At 36.5% G+C, this 21,773-nt stretch overlaps 1 protein-coding gene across 3 annotated transcripts; it reads right to left on the minus strand.

Moving 5' to 3' along the window:
• Positions 1-69: 69 nt before the first annotated feature.
• On the minus strand, positions 70-14,573 carry LOC106151096 (DNA excision repair protein ERCC-6-like). Of its 3 annotated transcripts, none has more exons than XM_013524184.2 (23): positions 14,449-14,573; positions 13,784-13,904; positions 13,116-13,324; positions 12,621-12,808; positions 9,487-9,612; positions 8,142-8,307; positions 7,658-7,783; positions 7,282-7,374; positions 6,795-6,970; positions 6,521-6,626; positions 6,144-6,262; positions 5,716-5,929; positions 5,464-5,577; positions 5,245-5,293; positions 4,522-4,711; positions 4,105-4,253; positions 3,718-3,818; positions 3,234-3,405; positions 2,758-2,903; positions 1,751-2,443; positions 1,064-1,400; positions 736-826; positions 70-478 (listed from the first exon to the last, which is right to left on the minus strand). In XM_013524184.2, the coding sequence occupies exons 2-23, from the start codon at positions 13,845-13,847 to the stop codon at positions 349-351; spliced, it is 3,759 nt and encodes a 1,252-aa protein (XP_013379638.2). In that variant the 5' UTR covers positions 13,848-13,904; positions 14,449-14,573; the 3' UTR covers positions 70-348. The 3 variants fall into 3 exon arrangements, with proteins under 3 accessions (XP_013379638.2, XP_086855584.1, XP_086855585.1); XM_086999458.1 differs by having other exon boundaries at positions 702-826; XM_086999459.1 differs by lacking the exon at positions 13,784-13,904 and having other exon boundaries at positions 14,449-14,539.
• Positions 14,574-21,773: the final 7,200 nt, after the last annotated feature.

Below are 21,773 nucleotides of genomic sequence, written 5' to 3' on the forward strand. Positions count from 1 at the left end.
TTTTAATAATAAATCATTTTACTTATTTTATATAAGAACCAGCATGGTTACAAAAAAATAACACGTACATTCCATGATAGAGTTTTTTTACTTTTCTAGACAATTTTTTCTCTAAATATAGAGTACTTCTTGTAATGAGGGAGTGTTGTAGAAAGTGAAAAGTCCTGTATATGTTAACATTGCACCAGTAAAGAGTTCAGTTATCATATGCCGCGTGTTCCATCTTTCTGTAGGCCAACAGACTTATTGCATAATATGGTAGTGAATATTAAACAAACAAAATCATGTTTTCTGAGCACCAAGTAGATTTTATGGTTTCTGTGCTGATGCTTAGTAATCTGATGAAGTCTACTCTCCTTTCTTTCTCTTCTGGGCTATTTTCAGTGCCATGAGTTTCAGACTATCATCGTGATGGATCTCCAAGGCTTTAAGAATGTGCACCATAGCTTGATTGTGCCGGCCATTTTCATAATATTGCCTGAAATTATAGATAACATAAGCTAATGTAATTATTTAAAATGAGTATTATTTTAGACTAGTAAATTGTTTTCAAACCATAAAAAATACTGCAGATGAAAACTTGACTGTTTTAGAAACTCTGCATTAATTTTCTCATTTGGTTGATGCAGTAGGAATCCTTACTAAAACTGCATACTGTCTCACTATACAGATGAACATTTTGAAAGTAGTTCATATTTTACCATGAATTTTCAAACAAGGATTTCAAGATGATACCTTGCCAAATTCCTGGCATGTTCAAATTCCTGTATTTTTTCAGCAGGCATTTCCTCTTCAGAATCCTCTATTTCATTTTCTTCATCAGAATCTTAAATGAGGAAAATAGTTTCAAACATTTATATTATGCACCTGAAATGATGACATTCCAGATTATTATGCATACCCTACAAATTTTCAAATCACAAAAACCTACCAAAAGTTAAAATGTGACAAAAATCTACATTCAATTAATGTTTTATAATAACAGCAAAATAAGTTTCAACTCTGAGGTAGATATTTGAATCTCTTTTTGTTCTGGTACATATAAATTTAAAGTGAAACTGACCTTCTTCACTGCCTTCTTCCTCCTCTTCTACTGACTCTTCATCTTCTTCTAATTCTTCAGAATCATCATTTATGAAGTCATCCGTACTGCTGCCTTCCTCCTCTTCTTCCTCCTCCTGTGAACTGATAACATCATCCCCTTCTTCCTCCTGTGAGCTGTTTGCCTCTTGTGACTTTCCTTGCGAAATGTTGAGGCCCCCTTCTTTTCTGATTTTGGCACTCCTTCCAATTTTGTTTGAACTATTGCCATCCTCATCTTCTCCCTCAGAACTACTGATGATCACAGGCATTCCACTTGCCGGGGATGATGGTGCAGTGTTATAACCCTCTTTCTCTTTCTGAAATTTTGTGAAATGAATGAAATTATATTAACACAATGTGCAAGAAAGATGAGATTAGATAGGTGAAAGTTGAAAAAACTGAAAATCCTAAAAGCATAGCTTGCAATTTCTAACTTGCAATTGCATTCAGACCATATGAAAAAAAAAAAAAAAAAAAAAAACATCAAAATGAAGACTGAAAATCCTGAAATTGGGCATAATTCTAAAAATTTTCACTTGAGACTGTTGATGGTTTCTTTGCAAATCGAACTTTGACTTAAACCAAGATTTATTACAGAACTGTCTGTTTATCACATACTTCTTGTTTTCTAATAATATTTGAAATAAGCACTGCAAACCATACTCACTGAAGCAGATATCTCTTCCTCATCTGATGAAGATGCAATTCTAGTACGCCTGGACTGCTTCTTAGCTGTGTGTACAGGACTGTCTTCCATATCTATTGTAGGCCCTACAACCGGGCTGTCATAGACTTGAACAGATCTGGCCCTGCCATGGGGACTATACTGTACTTTGACATCAGAAATATTATTGGAGTCACTTTTTGAAGTGGAAGCCTCTGACCGACCTTTGGCACTGGTGAAGCTGTCATCTACAACCATCTCTCCCCCATCATCATCATCACCATCATCCTCATCACTATCAGGGATACAGATTCTGTCCACACTGCCAGAAGCTGGATTAAGGTGTTTTACTTGTGGAGTGTTGCTGGCAGAGTCTAAAACAATGACACTGCTTTCTTCTAACCTTTTCTCCTTTCCAAAGGGCAAAGAGTCATGTGGTGTTTTCCGACCATTCCCTTGCTCAAAATCAGTGGAATCAGCTCTGATATCAGGTCCGTCTTCAGTCAAAGAGGCTGGATTGCTTTTATTCTTACATTCATTCTTGAGGAGTTCACTGAAGTTGGTGAAAGGTTCCTTGTCTACTCGCTGTGTTGTGATGATGGGTCTTGAGGCATCTGGAGACACTATCATCTGTTCTTCAATAATAATAGGTTGTCTTTCTGGGCTGCTTGGAACTTCTTCTTTCTTCCCATTTTCCTGAAATTGTTGGAAAGTGATAAGATCAAGAGATTTTTAAAATACTCCAATAACTGTACATGTCTAAAAGGATTTTATGACAATTTTTTTTTAATGAACAAGTAACAAAAATGGACATTTTTTAGCTTTAGGTGTTACTACATTTAGCCATTTCATTTTTCAATTTTATTTTCACAAAAGAAAAATCTAGTTTTCATTCTAAGTTATAACAACAATTTTGTTTCCTCTCAATATTCATAGCGGCACATCTACATTTATATATGTACACTACACAATTCACACATAATATCTACTTAGCAATATTTGTCATCTACCTGCTGATGTGCTTCATCCTCCATATCTACATCTTCTAGAGTAAGGTCTGCCAGAGTCTGGTTCAAGCCCTCATCAATCTCACTATCCTCTGATTCTGTATCAACAGCAGCCAGATCAATGAGAGGCCCAGAGCTGGTCGTGGGAGCTGAGAGAAAATTTGCACCAAATAAAAACCACAATACCATTAAAGGTGCATATCAATTATTTCAGTCACTTATTGTTGCCAAGAAAACAGCTACAGTGAAATTTCAAAACTCAAGTAACAAAACTCACAGAACTGAATAATTGCTATACCAGATGCAAATACCCAGAAATAGAAAAGCTACAAGTCTGAACTTCATTTTTGGCAAGCCAAAGTTTCTTTATAGTAGCAACAGGCATTACTGCATGTTTTTAATTTTTTTCAACACTTTTAAAATCGATTATAAATAAATAAATAAATAAATATAATTGATTTCTGAAATTCTTAACCCACCTGGAGGTCTGCTGGGCATGGAACGTTTAGTATCATCCCTACTTGGTGCCACTATGGGAGGCTGCTGCAGACTGTCATGTACAAGATAATTGGGAGGGTATTTGGACATTGTCTCCTGCATTTGTGTGTTCATCTGTGACTCCATGTTGATTGTTTCAAGAGCTTTCTGGGCCTTACAAAGACAAACACAGTACATTCATTAATCTAAGAACTCGGCGGGGAAAGAGGTGGGGGGATTATTTTTCACAGACCTTGGGTGACTAATGTAATTTCTTCTGAATACTTACTGAATGATGGAATGTGAAGAAATAAAATGTTGCTCATTGTTCTTTCATTTTAACACAAACATCATTTCATTTAAATGAAAAAAAATTACTACTAACTATAACATTATACACTGTTCTACAATAAATGTAATACTAATCTCTCACGTGGCATCTTTATAAATGCCCAAAGGTATTGATATTTTTTCAATGTGCCTCACCCTGCTTTGTATATAATCTGTACCACCCTCGTCATCTTCCTCCTCATCATGAGCTGCTTCATGAGAGAACATGCGGTCATGGTCAGTTAGGCCATACATGGCTGAAATCATATGAAATACAGCCAAACTATAAGAAACCTTTTCAGGGTAAAGTATGAAATGTATTTGGTCAAACTAAAAATCATACTGTGTCTCTGTGTAATTTGTGTAATTTATAAAAATCCACTCAAAGTTTACAATTTTTATATTTCTTTCTACATATCTGAACAATGTTATTTTTTGTCAAATTATTGACTGGATACTAAACATGAATACCCCATTCAAAAACTACTACCACTACCACATGGCTCTGGTAGCTGCACACAATAAGACATTCTATTTACCCACCCAGTGTATGTAGAAAAGCGACATGAGCATCCAGGTTATTGTCACTGATCCTGCTGCTGCTGTGCATGTCCTGTAACTGCTGCTGTGTCACAGACATAGTGGGATCATCCAGGATGAACAGTTCTTTCAGCTCTTGCTGGCTGAAGTATCTAAACAAGAAAGATTGATAATTGTGTGGAACTTAAAATGTTATGTCAGCCATATATATTGTTTGACAAACACATATGCCTGTCTGTGTAATTATTAACATCTTAAATGCCAAGCACCAATATGTTTCTAAATCTCTACAACATATAGGTCTACTTTACCTAGCTTCGGTTTTAAGACGGAAAATATAGATCTTGAAGAAAACAGCTTATAATAATAATAACAACAACAATACTAGTACACACACGTTTAGCACCCATGCACAAATACCTGTACGGGTTTTTGGATGTCCCAGTGGTCTGTCTTGTAATGGACTCCTTGAACACCTGTCTCCTGTAGATCTTCTCCTCTATGCTGCCACATGTTATCAGCCTGTAGACCACCACATTCTTGTCCTGGCCTATCCTGAACACTCTGTCCACTGCCTGGGCATCTGTAGCAGGGTTCCAGCTGGGATCAACTACAAAGTGGAAGAGAGAGTTATGTTTCTGCAAATACATTGTTACAGAGCAGGATGAATCTTATTTAATTTTTCTGCTTTGTAAAGATATGTTTATTGACTCTTACTGTTTGTGGACGGAAGAAAACGGTTAACTGGTAATATTTTAGCAAATTATGTTGTACATTCAGGTTATTTTGCCTGCTTTATTAAATGCTTTGTTCATTACTGAGTACTTGTTTGCTCTTGCTGTTTAAAAGGGCATATTAAGAAGCATACTGCAAAGTAATTATAAAATTCTGGAAAATGTGTACTCAAAATACTATGAAAACTACAAAGGAGTATATTCCTGAAGATATGAAATAAAAAACATTAAGCTACTTTACAATTCAACAAACTGTATTTAGAACGGAGTATCAAAAATAAAAGAAAAAGATGAGGATTGCTGCTTTTAAGATGAATAGCAAAATACAATTGGGCATTATAATCTTGAATTTTTAATTCATGTTGAAAAAATCCATTTAAAGAACAAAAATAAAGATTAATTCACTTACATATAACAACTCTGTCAGCTGCAGTCAGAGTCAAACCAACACCTCCAACCTGAAAATTCAGTTGTTTTAACATATGCTAAAAGAATATAAAACTCATTATTTATGTGCTATATCAGAAGAAACCTTTCTAATCATTGTAATATTCATGTGGTCTTCAATCATTTAGGTAAAACTAAGCTATTGTGAGAAGTATGTAACATTTATGCATACGAGATTTACCTGAGTGGTCAACAAGAACACAGAATAGCTGCTATCTGACTCAAATTTCTTTATGATCCTCTCTCTGTCATCTAGCTGTGTAACTGTGCCATCCATACGAGCTACTTTGTGGCCCTGTAATTACAAAAAGCTGTTAAGTACCATAGCATGCAAATAGACCTGTACACTAAATAATAAACAAAATGATGAAATATTAATGATTTGATAAAACATGGGATATGAACAACTGTGTTCATACAATACTCTACCTACCCTGTTAGTAATAACTTTCTGTATGATATCCAACATCTTTCTTGACTGTGAGAATACCAGGCAGCGATGGCCCTCTTGTTTCAAGTTGTCAAGCAGGTCCACCAAGAAGAGCATCTTCCCAGACTCGTTAATCAGGATATCATCAGTGATATTGTGTATTCTATTGGCAGCAGACTCTTGGGAAGCTGGATGGTTTAAGTACTCTGCTTCAAAGCTGAAAAGAAAGTAGAAAAATATCAGAGCTATTCAGAGTACATAAAGAACCATGTAAACACCATGACCCCTAACATTATTATCTACAGTGGTGATGAATAGGCTGCAGACAAGATTTAATGTTGTGATATAACAAAACATTATCAGATTGTATCATTTATATCATTTAAAGGTGAAATAGAGATTTTCAAGATGAGAAAATATCTATTACTTACTCCTGCCCATCCAAACCTAGTTGCATACAAGCAGCACTTGACAACAGTCTTGGGTGATCACAAATCTTTTTCAGGACAATAAGTGCAGTCAGGGGAGACCTCGTGGTCACCATCAGTAACTTATGAATGAAGAAAGGGAACTTGTCACTTTAGAGGCATGATTCAAAAATAAATTCTAATCTGTCAAATGGTGTTTGATACATAACTTAATTATGGCACTAAGCGGTCACATTTTTATGTACTTTACAAAGCTTTTTTAAGCAATTTACATCGAGTTCTTCTTGTTCATGAATGTACGTGAGACTATACCAATGCACACAAAATATAGTATAGTAAAATTTTGGTGTTCATAGGGAGTTGCACTTAAATTCAAGTACCTCCTTAACTTCATCAGAAGAACTGAAGTCCTGGTAGATCTTCTTCTGAATTTCAGACAAATACACCCAGATCACAAAGTCATTCTTTCTGGTTAGAGAGGGCATTCTGCAATTGAAATACTCATGTTACATAACTTATGTCCTGACAATTCAGGCTAAACCAACAAAAACCATATGTTCAAAATACATGTACACGTCTGGACAACATTTTTGCCAACTTTTAAATCATACACAAAATCAATGTTCTTTGTTATGGAACCCAAGTGTTACATACAAAGGTGTAGCTGATCTTTCACTGGATCCTTCTTGTGTATTCTCTTTGTCTTCATTCATGGCTTGGACTTCAGCTTTAGTTCTACGTAAGAAGTAAGGTGCTATGATCTTTCTGAGGGTTTCTGCCATCTCAGCGCCGAGGCGTTTCTCACCCATTGTGGCATCTTTTGCCCTTGACTAAAATGGGGAATGTTTATCAACTTGGCACATATTTCATAAAATAATAATTCTAAACACAAATAGGCTTTCGTGATGATCTTGTAATTGTATAATAATTATTTGGCTTTCACTTTAAGATTTTGATAATTTTGTTCAGTGTTAACTATTTAGCAAAAAAATGAAATAGGTGATAATATAAAAGTTCTTTGAAAAGTCAAGGAATACTTTTTCTGGAACCTGCACCATCTCACACACAACAAATTGCACAAATTCATTCTTTTCTTTGTTCCACAAATGAATTATTCTCCCTAAACTGCTGAAAATCTTACCCTAGTTATTGGATTATCAAACTCCATCTTAAATGTCCTTGCAGTCCCAAGTAATGCCCCTTGCTGAACATAGTCAAACAAAGCCCACATCTCCTAAAATAACATATTCTCATGTAACAAAAAAATTCACGCCCTACTTAATGACCAGAACTTTTACAAAATTGTTTTACAAACATGCATAAAAATTATCTATGAACCATCATTCTTTAATTGTAATAATACAACAGACTCACATTTTTTAAGTTAATTTTTAAAACATTAGCTTTTTTTTATTTCTTTATTTATTGCCATTACTCATTATAATTATTATTGTTGTTATCATTTTGCAGACATTTTAATTTTCAAGCACTTTGCCTACTCAAATGACAAAACTTACACCTAGATTATTCTGAATAGGTGTTCCTGTCAGAATAATTCTGTTACTGCAGGGAATTGCACGTACACCTTTGGATGTCTTGGTGGGGTTCTTAATCTTGTGGCCCTCATCAAGGATCACATAGTCCTGTTAAAAAGATTTTTAAAAAAGACTTCACAAACTAAAATGACTAAAATATCTCAAAGCTCTAGGTGTATATTTAACCTTCTCACCAATGATAGATAAGTGACAAAGATTATATAACACAACTGCTCATTTAAAACAAGAAGTGTTGTACCTTTGGCAATTTCTGTAATACCCCAGTTTATTTTTACATCCTCATACCTGGGGATTTTCCTCAAGTTTTGATGAATTATCGACAAAAGGTTGCAGCTAAGCAGATATTACTATGGGTCTTCTGATTATGCAGGCAAGCAAAAATACTTTCCCATGATAAATTCTACAAAGAACATGCATATTTGCCTCAGGTTATCAGATATCATACCCATTTAAATTCTCTGTCATCCCTCTGGCTCAGTACTTGCCAGCTGGACACCACCATGCCGTAGGAGGTGAGGCAAACACCACCCCGGCGCTGCACCTTCCCCAGAGCTCTCTCTCGCTCCCTCTTACTGCTCCCATGGAATGCAGATACTCGTATACCTGGAGCCCTGAGGCAAATAAACATAATATATTTCACCAAGATAAAAAAATTACCTTTATTACACAATTTTAATTTAAAACAAACTTTAAGCATTTTGTAGTCATTGGACTATTTGTAAACTATATCTCTACAAGTCTGCAAATAAACAAGTCAAGATACAAAGGACTGGAAGCATTGTTTCTATATAGTAATTGTCAGAAAGAGGACTTAATTACAATATTGTATGTAAAAAAATGAGTAAAAATTAGTTCATGCACATGTGATTATTCATTATTGACAAAAGTAATTGTTAGCACATCTTTTCCATTAGCTATATTTCTTCAACTGAGATTAGATGTATCATTTATGCCAAAATCAAGCTATTTTAAAGACTGATGGGCATTATGAATGCAAGTTTTGTAATAAAAACGGTTAAAGGGCAACTCCTTGGGATTAACCCGCCAAAATGGATTTTCTCAGAGAAATAAGCAATTTTGTAGTACTCAAGAATTATTTATCTATCCCTCTCCTCACTTAATTAAATCCATAAAGGTTGATTTAATTTAAAATGACTGGCCAGTCATTATAACCAGTGACCATCTTCCTAAGCTCCGAGTGAAATATTAACATAAGGTACGCTCTAGAAAAAGTTATTTAAGGGGTTAAATCGTTTTGAAGGTGTATGTAAGGTTTTATAAGAAGCTGTGGATGGCAAAAATAAGCATTTGGAGTACTTTCAAACCCATGGAGTACATACCTTTAAACAATGACATTTGATATTATGCATGGAGCAAGGGATGGCAATCAGTTACTTAGACAATTGTAAACTGTGTGGATAAAGCATTGGAATAAGTGAAATGTAGAATTAAGCACAGTAATGAAGATAAGTTTAAATGTAACCAATCTCAAAGCAACTTCCATTTAGTCTTTCAAAAGAATAATTTTCCGTTTTAGATAGCCTGTACTTCAAGTCAACTTTTTTACAGCATCATCTGATACATCCGTACTATGGATAATCATCTTTGACATTGTTACATTAAGTGAATGCTAAATTTTAGTCAATGCTAAAAATGTTGTTCCTTTTCTCTTTTGGCTTAGGAGAATTTTTTTCCCAATTAATCATTAATTTCATTTAGTCCAAAATTTTGATTTAGCTCAAATTATCCAGTCATTTAGCAGTTATCCTAGTGACCCCCAATGACCTTACCACTTCTCAAATTCTTTCTCCCAGTTCAGGATCAGTGACACAGGCATTACAATGAGGACAGCATGGACATGCTCAGAATCAAACATACCAGACAGGAAAGAGATGACCTGGATCGTTTTACCCAACCTGGAAATTACAAAGCACTTTACACCCTCAGAAATTTTAAATAGTACCAATGACAAAGACAGGGAAAATATAAGAAAAATTGTACACAGAGCTTTTATTGAGAATGAGAACACGTCATACATGGGAATAATGCAAAATATATAAGAAAAGCTATGAACTTTACCTAGTCAACGAAAAAATTCAATTACATGATGAAATTAAGTAAAAATTGCTACTTATATAACACAGTACACTGCAATAAAAATAATTCAGACTTGTTACCACAGGTCCAATTCAGCCGTTTATTTTATTTATATTTTTCTACCAGGTGATTGTCCTGTCAAAGCTCTGCTGTAAATGGTTATTCAAGTAGGCCGGGACGCGTGCAATTTGCTTAAAAACATCACAAAATTGCACACATCAAGACCTGCTCAAGTATACAGGACAGTGTGGCAAATGGCACTTTTTATCATCATGATTCCGGTCTTGAACATTCTGCAGATTGAGGCATGCTAATGCCGGCCGGGAGATGTGCAATTTGAATTTTAAAAAACAATGTTGCACATCACACGGACGCCACTGACATGTAAGTGAACTACCCTGCCTGTTGGAACTGAATAAACATTCAGATTCTTGAGGAGAATATCATTTATCAGCCTGTGACATGTAAATCATATTAGTCTATACATTTTGATAAATATACATTCTTAGATGCAGCATTCCATAAAATCTTATATTTGTTTACAAAAGTTATAAAAACATGAAAAAGAACACAACAAGACGGCTAAAATATTTAACATCTTTGTAAAACTATCTGTTACAGCATGCAGCAGCTGTTAAGAACCTGGAATTTTACATCTCTTTTACAGGGTTCTGCCAAGGTCTCAAAAAAGGGGGGAGAATTCTCCCCTCTGAGCATAAAAGTTGGGGAGATTTTGAGAAATAGTGGGAGATCAGGAAAAATGATATTTTACGTAAAAACATACACTGCTAGTCTGGTATTTTATTAAAGTTCACAAACTGAACTGATTCAACTTTGAAAGTAACTTTACATAGGCAGTATGTATATACAGTTGCAAATGATTTTTTTATAAAGCATCTGCCTCATTATCATAGCAGAGCCAAGAATAATCTCTTAACCAATCGTGTTGAAATTTCTGTGGCACTACTTTCGGTTTCTTTCTTTCAGGCCCTTTGATGGTATTTGGTCTGCAGACCTAAAATTAAAGAAAAGTTAAAATTTTTCCTACTTACAAACTTGTAATTTCTGGAACCAGACACCACAATCCAAAAGAATTTTTAGGTTTTGATGATTAATCATGACTTAATTAACACTTTTATCAGGAAAAATTGCATAATAGTGTTTGGGAAGGACATTTTTATCTTTGATTTATCAGTTTCACAATATTGACTACTTTTTAAAATAAAGGCTAAAGTAAAAAATATAGGTCACACATTTGATTGAGTGCATTCTATGAAAATATCCTTGATTAGGAGGCCCTAACTTTTTTTTTTCAAATTACTAATTAGTATCCTCACACACATATACAGAGGAATAAACATATCAGAAACAGGCCTCCTTACTTCTTCATTAAAGTTAAACATTTCCTTTTTTTCAAATTTTTATTCTCACACACACACACACACACATATATACACTATAGAGTGATAGGAATAAACATATCAAAAACGGGCCTCCTTACTTTTTAAACTTCTTTTTCATATTATCATACTCACATATAGAGGAATAAACGTATCAAAAACGGGCCTATTACCTTTTTTTTTACTTTCTTTCACATTTTCAAACGAAGTGTCAAGTGTCCTTCCAAAACGTAAAATAAAAATGCCACGGAATGAACATACCTTTATCGTCAACGAACTGTCATTTTCATCTGGAGTCGCAACTTCAGAAATTTGTTTCTTCCTTTTCTCAGACTTGTCAGGCGGAGAGACGGATTCATCTGAGGGGGGATTAACAGGAGTCTGACCTGATTTTTCACCGCTTGCCGTAGACTTTGGCATAAAGCTTAAAATCGATCTTTGTTTTTTAACTTTCGTTTCGGCGAGGAAGCCGCCATTTTAACCACGCTTCATCAGGCTGAATATCACTGTCACGCCGTCTATCATTTGGTTGACTATCTCGCGAAATGAGAGAACCGCTCAATCGCTCAACTAACTTTAGTGCAGCGGAGTCACACGAGGATTGCCGATTGGACTGTAGTCATGAAGAGGTACTATTGATATTACGACAACAAATGACGACGCTGCTTGAAACGATCTCTTACGAGGGTACATCGGAAACACACACATGACGACGTTAGCTACACTGTGTTAACAAGTCAATGCAGCGGACGATGCGAAGAAATTTATACCGGTGATGATTATTTAGATAAACAATTTTAGACGCCACTCTCAATGTGTCTTTTATCATCTCAAGAACAATGATAGCACCCTCACTCGGTTTGTATGCGAGAATTTTCGCATCTTTGGTAATTTTTGTGCGAGAATTTTATTTTTTTGGCGAGAATCTCGCAGAATCGCGGCCTCGGCAGAACCCTGCTTTTAGCTTGATCATACATATTCCCTGATATCACATGGTGCTCCTAAGTCAATTGAAAGGTAGCCACACAAATGATACCAGGGGACAGGCAAGATATCCTTTAGAAGACAGACATGATAACCGTCAGACTAAAACTGGATGAAGATCCCCCGCTATTGATGCCTGATGCACATACTATGTGCTGTACATTAACCAGCCTGTTTACTGCATAAACAAGGCTGATTAAAATATACAGGACATAGGAAGTACAATTTCTTCTTCTTGTGTCTTCAAGGAACCTGTTCCACATGATGAAGTAGTTTTGAAATTACAGTGACCAGTTCTTAATAATTTCTGACACAAAATAGAATTACCATTAGAATTATGATTTCTACAAAATAAATATAAATAAATAACAATTATAAAATAATAATAAAGTGATAAAATAACCCCCCCCCCCCCCCCCCCCAGCCTCAAGCTCTCCTCTTACCCCATGTCATCTCCCAATATTCCTCCCTTTTTCTTCTGATATAAACTCCACATCCACAGCAGCCCCTGCTTCTGATGTGGGTACAATTTATTACACAGAGCCTTGTAGAGATAGAACCCCTTGCCTATGTGGATCATGTCAGATTCTTCTGAGGCATCCCCACTGTCTTCATGGTCACGGATGTATGCCTGCAAAGACCACAGATTTGAAGATCAATTTTGGCTTAAAGTGTGCTCATTTGTTTTTACTTTCTATTATACTAATTTTATAACTTATATGTTATGCTAATTTTTTTAAATGTTAAATTGATAAATTCACTATAAGCTAAAATTCTACATTGAATTACTTCAAGAACTAAGTTTAAAAATTACCTGGATAAAAACACTGTTACTTTAACCAATATTGATTGATTGTAAAAAAAATAAAAAAAAAAACTACATTTCAAGCCAAAACAGTCTACTGAAAAAAGTTGTCTATGCAGAGATAACAAAATACCTCCATTTTAGTAATCTTTTTCTGCAGTTTCTCTTTTGGGTCAATTCTGTATGCTTTTTTGTAGTATTCCAATGCAGCCCCCAGCTTGCCTTGACTAACTTTTTCCTTGGCTCTGCTGATAAGCTTATTAAAATATAGTTGCTTATTCTTTTCTGAGTGAGTTTGAGGACCATGGCTTTCAGAGACTTGTATATTTCCATTGCCACATTCTGTAAATGAAAAAGAAAATACATAAAAATAGAATAATATTAATAATAAAGTCCTCAACTTATAAGCAAAAAATAGCACTAAGTATGGATTCCTATTATTATTATCCTCCTTTTTCTTTAAATTATAATCAGTCCAACTAAGTGTCTCTAAGGCCATACTTTGCTTTAACTGGCTAAAGCAGAAAGGCATACTTATTCCCTTTTCCTTTATAAACCTTCCACAAAAAAATATCTGATCAGTGGCAATAGTTTGGATACAGCAAAAGGCTATCACAGGGAAAAAATCCACATAAAAAACATGTTTATACTGTATTATACATGTTAAGTACCTGGGAGATACATTTTCTGACAAAATATACAATGTGACATCAAACAAAAAATAACCCTAACAAAATTAGAAACATTTTGTATTTCAAAAGCAACATTTTAAATAAATGTATACTTTGAAGTGGCAAACACCTGTAAGAGGCTCTCTCTTCTTCAGACCTCCAGGTGATAAAGGATCCACAATTTCCATCTCCATGCTCTTCTGAAAGCTGCAGCCACCCTGTATACGTAGTGACTGTGTCTGTGGATAGCCCTATTATGTAAAATACAGACCACAACTTTGATTTTCATATAAAATGGCACCTTTCTTTAGTTGCAATGCCATCTGTGTCTATTTTATTTCTCAGTAAATTATCTGACATAAAATACCACTTACTACATTTATAACGAATGTACACTTTATATAAGCTAAGGCATATTGTAAAACCAAATTAGAATCGTTATTTCATTCTACCTTACAGTGATGACTCGTCGAGGGTTAAAATCAGTAATGCTTCCCCACAATACAAACAAATTCAAAATAAAATAGAACAAAACATTTAAATATTACCTCACACAAACTGACATTAACGTAATGAACACTGAATCGATACCAGAAGATCTGACCTCTTCGCTTGTAAAACAGATTTTTAACGGAATTTCAAAATTGGAAAACAGCCAAAATTTGTGCGCCATTTTCCCCACCACTACGATTTTAACAAAATCCCAATAGCTTCGCGATCAAAAAAGCCCCGACGATCAAGAGCCAGTCTCTTAAGCTTAACCACTTTCTCAAAAACATAACTTAAAAAACTTACGTATGTCACCTTCTTATCTGACAATGCTTTCTCACAACTTCGAAGAGCTACTCCGTTGCCTACAATATCCCATCTTGCCGCCTCTTTGAAATGAGCGCGAACAGGTAACCCACGTGATGTAGATGTCACTGTGTCACAAGAAAGGCTGGATTTCGCGTGTTGAGTATTCTCTTTTGATTTACACAGCGCCTTAAGAAATTCATGGAAATTAATATGATCGTGTTTAATCTATAGTGAATTTAATTTATAAAATACTGGTGTAATAAATAAACAAATCTGTTGTGATAATTATAGCTTAAACTTTCTGAGTAAATACGCCGATCAGACACGACCAGAGCAAACAAGGCCTGCGGATGTGATGCCATATTGCATCAAGTGGGATTTGGTCTCAACTGAAGGTTGTGTTTTATGACAAGGGTCCTTTTTTAATCACACGTTATTCACGTTTAATCACACTTATATGTGTCGCATCTTTTGGTAGATCGACAATTTTCAGCCGCACCTGACACGACGAGTCAGCAGGATTAATTTTTTGAATTGGTCTAAATTATTTAATGGGGAGCGCCCCCTTCACCCCACCCCACCCCCTCAGAAAAATGACCAAAAGAGAATAATATGCAATATATTCGAATTCTAAGAATCTTTTTAGCGTAATTTGGCTACCCCGAACGGGACCAGTGAACTAAGAAGCATGTTGAGACTGTTAGATTTGTACAATTATTATGACACAAGTATAATTGCCATAGACTTAAAGGCCCTACATACTAACCGAGCATCGGTGGAGCGTGGATTCCCAGTAACACATGTTAACCACTTCTACTAGTTTCTTATACGACTCAAATAAATTTGACATGCCAAGGGATAAACTGAATACATCACTCTATCAGCCATAAAAGTGCTTTAGACTGCTCCTTTCTTTAAATTTTTGGTCGGAAATTTAACCTACTTTCGTGACCTACTTTTCTGCCCCATTGACATACAGCATAGAATGCTAGCAGAAAAATCTGTTCAAACATCATTTTTGGGTCAAATTAAACAATGCCTTTTGGTAATTCTCTTAGTTATACTACTTGAAACTATATGCTGACATTTGGTTGGTTTCTGTGGCAAAAAATCGACTTTGTATGCATCTTTAAATCATAATATATTGACCAAACATCTGTATTCTAGTAGGCTCCCTAGATGAAGCGACGCGTAGGGCTTAACACATTCAATCGCCGCTGAAAATTATGCAATTGTTGACCTAAGTAGGTCTATTCCTGAGACACCCTATTTAAAACCGTTTATATCAGGAAAACGTTGCACTAGGCAGACTTCCCTCTAGTGAATTTCCTTATGTTCGAAAGCGGACATACGTAGGGAGTGTAGCCTAGTGGAGAACCTCGAAACATGCACTTGTTTATATGGTGATGAAAGAGAGCACTACTGGCGTAATTACTACCGTCTCGAGTGGACACATACACCCCATTCTCATAGATTAGATCGACCTACATTGGATCGACCTAACTCCCTGGGGGTTCACGCTAAATAGCTGTCAGCCGGGCGGACACGAAAGTTAATTACCCCTTAAAGCTTGTAGTAGGCGGGGACGGACACTTAAGGGGGATTATCTGACAGTAATCTAGTGAGACTCCCCGCAGTGATAGATCGATCTAAAAGTTGTGAGAACAGAGCCATAGACTACCGGGATGAAATATGGGAGAGAAAATCGAGGAAAGACATTCTGCAAGCTTGGTTGAACAACACTTAATTCTGTTTCACTATACATTGTAAAAAATGCACAGCGAAACAGAAAAAATAATGTTATTGATTTTAATGATATACTGGTATTAAAATGTGCAAATCGATGAGATGATCACAAAAATATGAACATTTTCAATCATTAACCACAAACATAAACTAACACAGTTCAATTGCAGAACACTTAACATGAGAAAAATGTGAACTTATCTGACTTGAAATTGCTATTTTCCTTTAAGTTTTATTCACTTGTGTCTGTATGGGTCTGATGGGAGGGCAATGACCCAAGTGCAAATATAAACTTTAGTATTCGTCACTATACAAATCTATTTCTGGATCAAACGTTGGACAACCGTTCTTGAACATGTAGCGCACACCTGTCTTGCTTTGACGGCATTTCCATCCTTTTTTCAGTATTAACAATAAGCGGAGTCGGGCTGCCATAGGTTATTTTGAAAGGAATAAAAGTGTTTACACACCGTGTTCTGGTCTAAAAATTATTTCAACAACACAGTCGATTTTTTTAACATTTTGTATACCCTACAAAATGACATTGTTTAAAGACTCTATTTACTTAAGCATGCCCTTCTTTTATGATTTTTGTTTGCATAAACTCCCCGTCGATATTGCAGTCATTTGCCCTGTCCCCTCCTTTTTTAACTGTGATTTTTAGACGGGCGAAAACTTGATCTTTGACTCGCACCCAGGGTTGTGCACCAAGTATCCACGGAGGTTTTCTGTACAAAAAAACATGATACGCGTATAGAGAATAGGGGTCTAAACTCTGCAGGGTACCGGTGTAAGACTATTATGATTGTAGAATAAAGTTGGAATATTTATATCCTTTGTTTTTACCCTTAAGACGTCTATGGTAATTCATCTTTGTCGGCAAAACGGTGCATAGAGTGCACCTGCAGAATTAGCAGTTTTCATTTCGTTCCTTCTCAAAGTTAATGGAGTAGGCTACTGCTTCCTTGTAGTCGCTTCAATTAGCACCCTTTTTTCGTGAAAATCATAACTATAAATACGCCCTAAGCAAAAAGTATTTGGTCCAGTTATTATTATTTTTTTCGATCTGAGAGGAAACAAAGCTGTGCCCCCTGCTGTTTGAGGTGACTAGGTAAAACAAGCGGTCTCAAAATACGATTGCATCGATATTGCACAAACCTTACACGGATGATAACTGTACTAAACGGAATATTTTTCATAAGTATTTTATTATAAGGATTGGGATAAGGATATTTTGTACATATGTCTGTATATAGTTTATTAAACAAAGAGAAACTCCAGTTCACCAAGCGTAGGCTGTACTTAGGCCTTCGTTTGTTCGTGTTCCTAATCGCAGTTGTAAAGGAAGGTGGATTTAATCACGATACTTTAAAATACGCCCTTCACTGAAGTGCCGCCAACGGCAAACTGAAAGGTTTTTCTAAAGATATATAATAGTTATGCGGGTAAGTATCATCCGTAATGTATTGAGCTGTTCCGTGTCAGTGCGGCCTTATCAGAGAGCGCATTCTCAACGAATTAAGCCAGGCTTTACAAAGCCGGTGACCTAAAAATGGCGGACGTACATGAAAGAAAAACCGCCTAATCTTTTAATAGTCTCTCCGCCTCCCCACACGTCGTCCCTGCGGGGTACAGTAATTAAATCGCGTCTCCGTTCGCCATGCGGAAGCTACCTGAGAAATATTAAGTGCGCATGCTCATCAGTTAAACTCTTGGTGAAGAAAGCATGGCGGCTGAAGGCGATCGAAGGAAAAAAGCTCTTCTGTTCTATTATCTTTGAAAACAGAGACGAAAAAGGAATAATTTGGCCCGTAGAGCAGCAATGAATCGACTATCTACGGAGATAATATCACCAGAGATATTCACGGAAATATTAATGTTCGGAGCCGAGATTTAATTACTGTACCCCGCAGGGACGACGTGTGGGGAGGCGTGTGAGAGGCGGAGAGACTATTAAAAGATTAGGCGGTTTTTCTTTCATGTACGTCCGCCATTTTTAGGTCACCGGCTTTGTAAAGCCTGGCTTAATTCGTTGAGAATGCGCTCAGAGAAGGTAACTTAGCCCTGCTGCTTATAAGTGTTCAGTTTAATTCCTTTGTAGAGTTGTACTTAATCTACATTTTTTTTTCAAAATGCCTGAGGTCCACTAGAGCGTGCAATGGGCAATGACCTACCCAAGGCTATATATAGGTCATAGCTTCGGACAATCAATAAATCCGCACTGGACACTTGGATACCGCGCATACCGTTGACAGGCATGTGCGCACGCTCGCGCGCGCACACACACCCATACACACCCACACACACACAGTCAGGTGTGATGTTATTGAAGGTTTTATACAAATATCGGTTGTGTCAGGAATAGTGGTATGGTTGTGAAATCATTAGATTTGATCTTTTCAATAGTTGCTACGCACCGTCTTTTTAGTAGGTTTAAATTGACTTTCGTCATACCATCTTTGCTCTAGTGTTATTTTAAAGGATCGTCTTACTTCAACCTTTGATGCTCCAGCATTAGTATTAAATGTTAATTACGGTTATCGTAAACTTTATCAACTTTGATTTATCAAGCATATTATTTCCTTTATTTAACATGAAAAGAACTGCCGCTATTTAAGGCGAGTTTACAATCAAGTTCCTTCAACTCTTCTCGGTACACAAATCCAACTTGCCCCTCTGGTGGCGTGTCATGCCCACCAATCTGATGTCGTCGGCCGGGAAAACCTTGGGCGAATAAAAAATATTATTTTTATTAGTCCAGAGGACGACAGGCGCATTTCCTTTGATATCTATGTTGACCTTAGCATAGTAAAACGGTCCGCAGAGCTCGGTGGCATCAAAAAGCGTCGAACCAACTTGGATGCAAACCCACCTCCAGTCTACATTCTGTCTTTTGGATTCAGTTTGATAACCTGTAGCAGTATCACCAATGCAGTATCACCAAACTTCCAATAGTTTATGGCTAGTGTTTTCTAAAATTCAATCATGTCATAATCATTTATTTTCAAAATTCAAATTTAAGCAATTGTGATAATGATGCTGTGTTGCAACATATCATACTTGCAAAAAGAGTAATACTTTTTTGAGACAGCATGATAAAAGAGGACAACAATAATCTGAAATGTAGCATACTCTACACTAAACAGCGCAGAGGAGAAAAGAAATGAAATGAGCAAGACCCCCTCGAGGCTGTGTGCCGTGTTGAACGGTTGTTGAAGAGGCCCGTTGACACTGCCGTGCCTTGATACTATTTTCTAAGGTTTGAATTGCTTTTCAATGAATAATGATGTGCGGCGCTGGGGTACTTGAATGGAACAAAAACTATCAGTTCTCGCTAACACAAAAAGCAGGATTTTTGCCCTGCGCCAAAAGGACTTCTGCAGCACTTGTGGTGTACAGCACAAGTTATAGAATGACTTGACTACTTTTGAGTGTTCAAACTTCAATAGATGAAAAATAGGAAATGAGACAGAAAAAAATATATATCGGTACGACTAGGTCTCGTGCGCATTAGGTGATGAGTGGAAAACTTCATATTCATATCTTTCGTTTTTCCATGAAGTTCATGAAATTTCATCTACTTGAACACAATTCTAGACGTTTCTGTCAGAGATATCATATTAAATTTGCTGTTTGGAAACCGAACATGAAATTGCTGATTGAAACTCGATTTTTTTGGTGTCAAAATGATGTAAGAAACTCGTATACTTCTAAAATGAATGATAACAAACTGTTATTTCAATGAGCGACGATTAGAGGGTGCGTGCAGAAGTCTACACATAGTATTCATTTGTTAGGGCAGACATGTTATCAAGATCTTACCATCTTTCCCTTACGAAAATTTCCTCTGGATCGTCCTGTAGGACCCTATGGGACTCTATAAGACTCCGTTCACATGAAAAATCTATTTTCTAAAAATATATTTTCTTTTCGCGGTATCTTGTGATCACTCCGAGCGCAGCCGAGAATTAATTACAGCTTGGAAGTAACTGGCTCGCCCTGCCAGTAATTACGCCGCGGGGTATTCAGGACACAGACCGTGATCACAAGATACCGTGAATAGAAAATAGATTTTTAGAAAATAGATTTTGCATGCGAACGGAGTCTAAGACCCCATTTCCATAGATTTAAGATCGATCTATCCCTGTGGGGAGTCTCACTAGATTACTGTCAGCTTAGCCGGCTTAAGCGTCTGTCCCGCCTACTAAAAGCTGTAAGGGGGTAACTAACTGGGTGCGCGCTCGGCTGACTGCAATTTAGCGTGAACCCCCAGGGAGTTAGGTCGATCTAAATCTTAATCTCTGGATCGATCTAAATCTCTGGGAATACACCCTAAGACTTTTACCGGACGTCCTATAGGATTCCTATCTACAGAACATATGCCCCATAGGACCCTTTACGATTATTGGTCCATTTCCTATAGAGTGCTATAAGGGTGTGTTCCCAGAGATTTAGATCAATCCAGAGATTAAGATTTAGATCGACCTAACTCCCTGGGGGTTCACGCTAAATTGCATTCAGCCGAGCGCGCACCATAGTTAATTACCCCCTTACAGCTTTCAGTAGGCGGGACAGACGCTTAAGCCGGTTAAGCTGACAGTAATCTAGTGAGACTCTCCACAGGGATAGATCGATCTAAAATCTATGGAAATGGGGTCTAAGACACTATAGAATGTCCTATAGTATTCTTTGGCCAATTTCCTATAGAGTGCTATAAGACACAATAGGATGTCCTATAGTATTCTTTGGCCAATTTCCTATAGGACCCTATAGGAAGTTTCTGTTAGGGTTTGTCCACTTCCTAACTACCAGTTACTCGCATTGATTCAAATAGTGACCCTCTTTTTTAACAGAGCAGAATGATTAGGTTAGTCGATGCCTTTCTGCGGGATAGGATGATATCAAACATAGGCAAGGTCGACTCTTGCGTTAAGTAGGGCAGTTTACAGAACTATCCCTGGTTTGGTCGTACCCTCTACCAGGGCGATATATTGATTTTTCACAGATATTCACAGATATGTCTCTAGATAAATAGACAGTCATTTTGGTCTGATGTCAGCAAGAAATGTCCACAATAATAACTGCGACCCTGGTAGAGGGCAAGACATGTCCACAATAAAAACTGCGACCCTTGTAGAGGGTAGTTTGGTCGCATGAAAAGGGTTCCTGGTGCGGAAAGAAAAAGATGAGGGCGGGTCAAGTTGTGCTGTGCGCTATCTTAAGCCTCCTTTATAAGTTACATCATATATTAAAACATATCGATTTTCATCTATCCAGAATTTGTACAATGAAGTTTTAAGGAGTCATATAAACTGGACCCCAATCTAATAGTATGGATCAATACAACTACCAAACAAAAATTGCCCTAAGTAACAGCACGTTACTATTATTCCTAAAATTTTGTTCAAAATGTCCATTGACAAAGATGTTGCCGTCCAACGCAGATATTGTTCGGGGAATTTGCTATAGGTATAATGCGATAGTTAAGATATTATATTTCTCTTGTAGCACTTAAGCGGATTTTTGTCTAGATAAAGGCTATATTTCTTTCGACAATTTTATCTCTTTCTTATTTT

Source organism: Lingula anatina, chromosome 1, assembly GCF_051362555.1.
Source record: "Lingula anatina isolate TDL-2025a chromosome 1, LinAna3.0, whole genome shotgun sequence".
Taxonomy (NCBI): Eukaryota; Metazoa; Brachiopoda; class Lingulata; order Lingulida; family Lingulidae; genus Lingula; species Lingula anatina.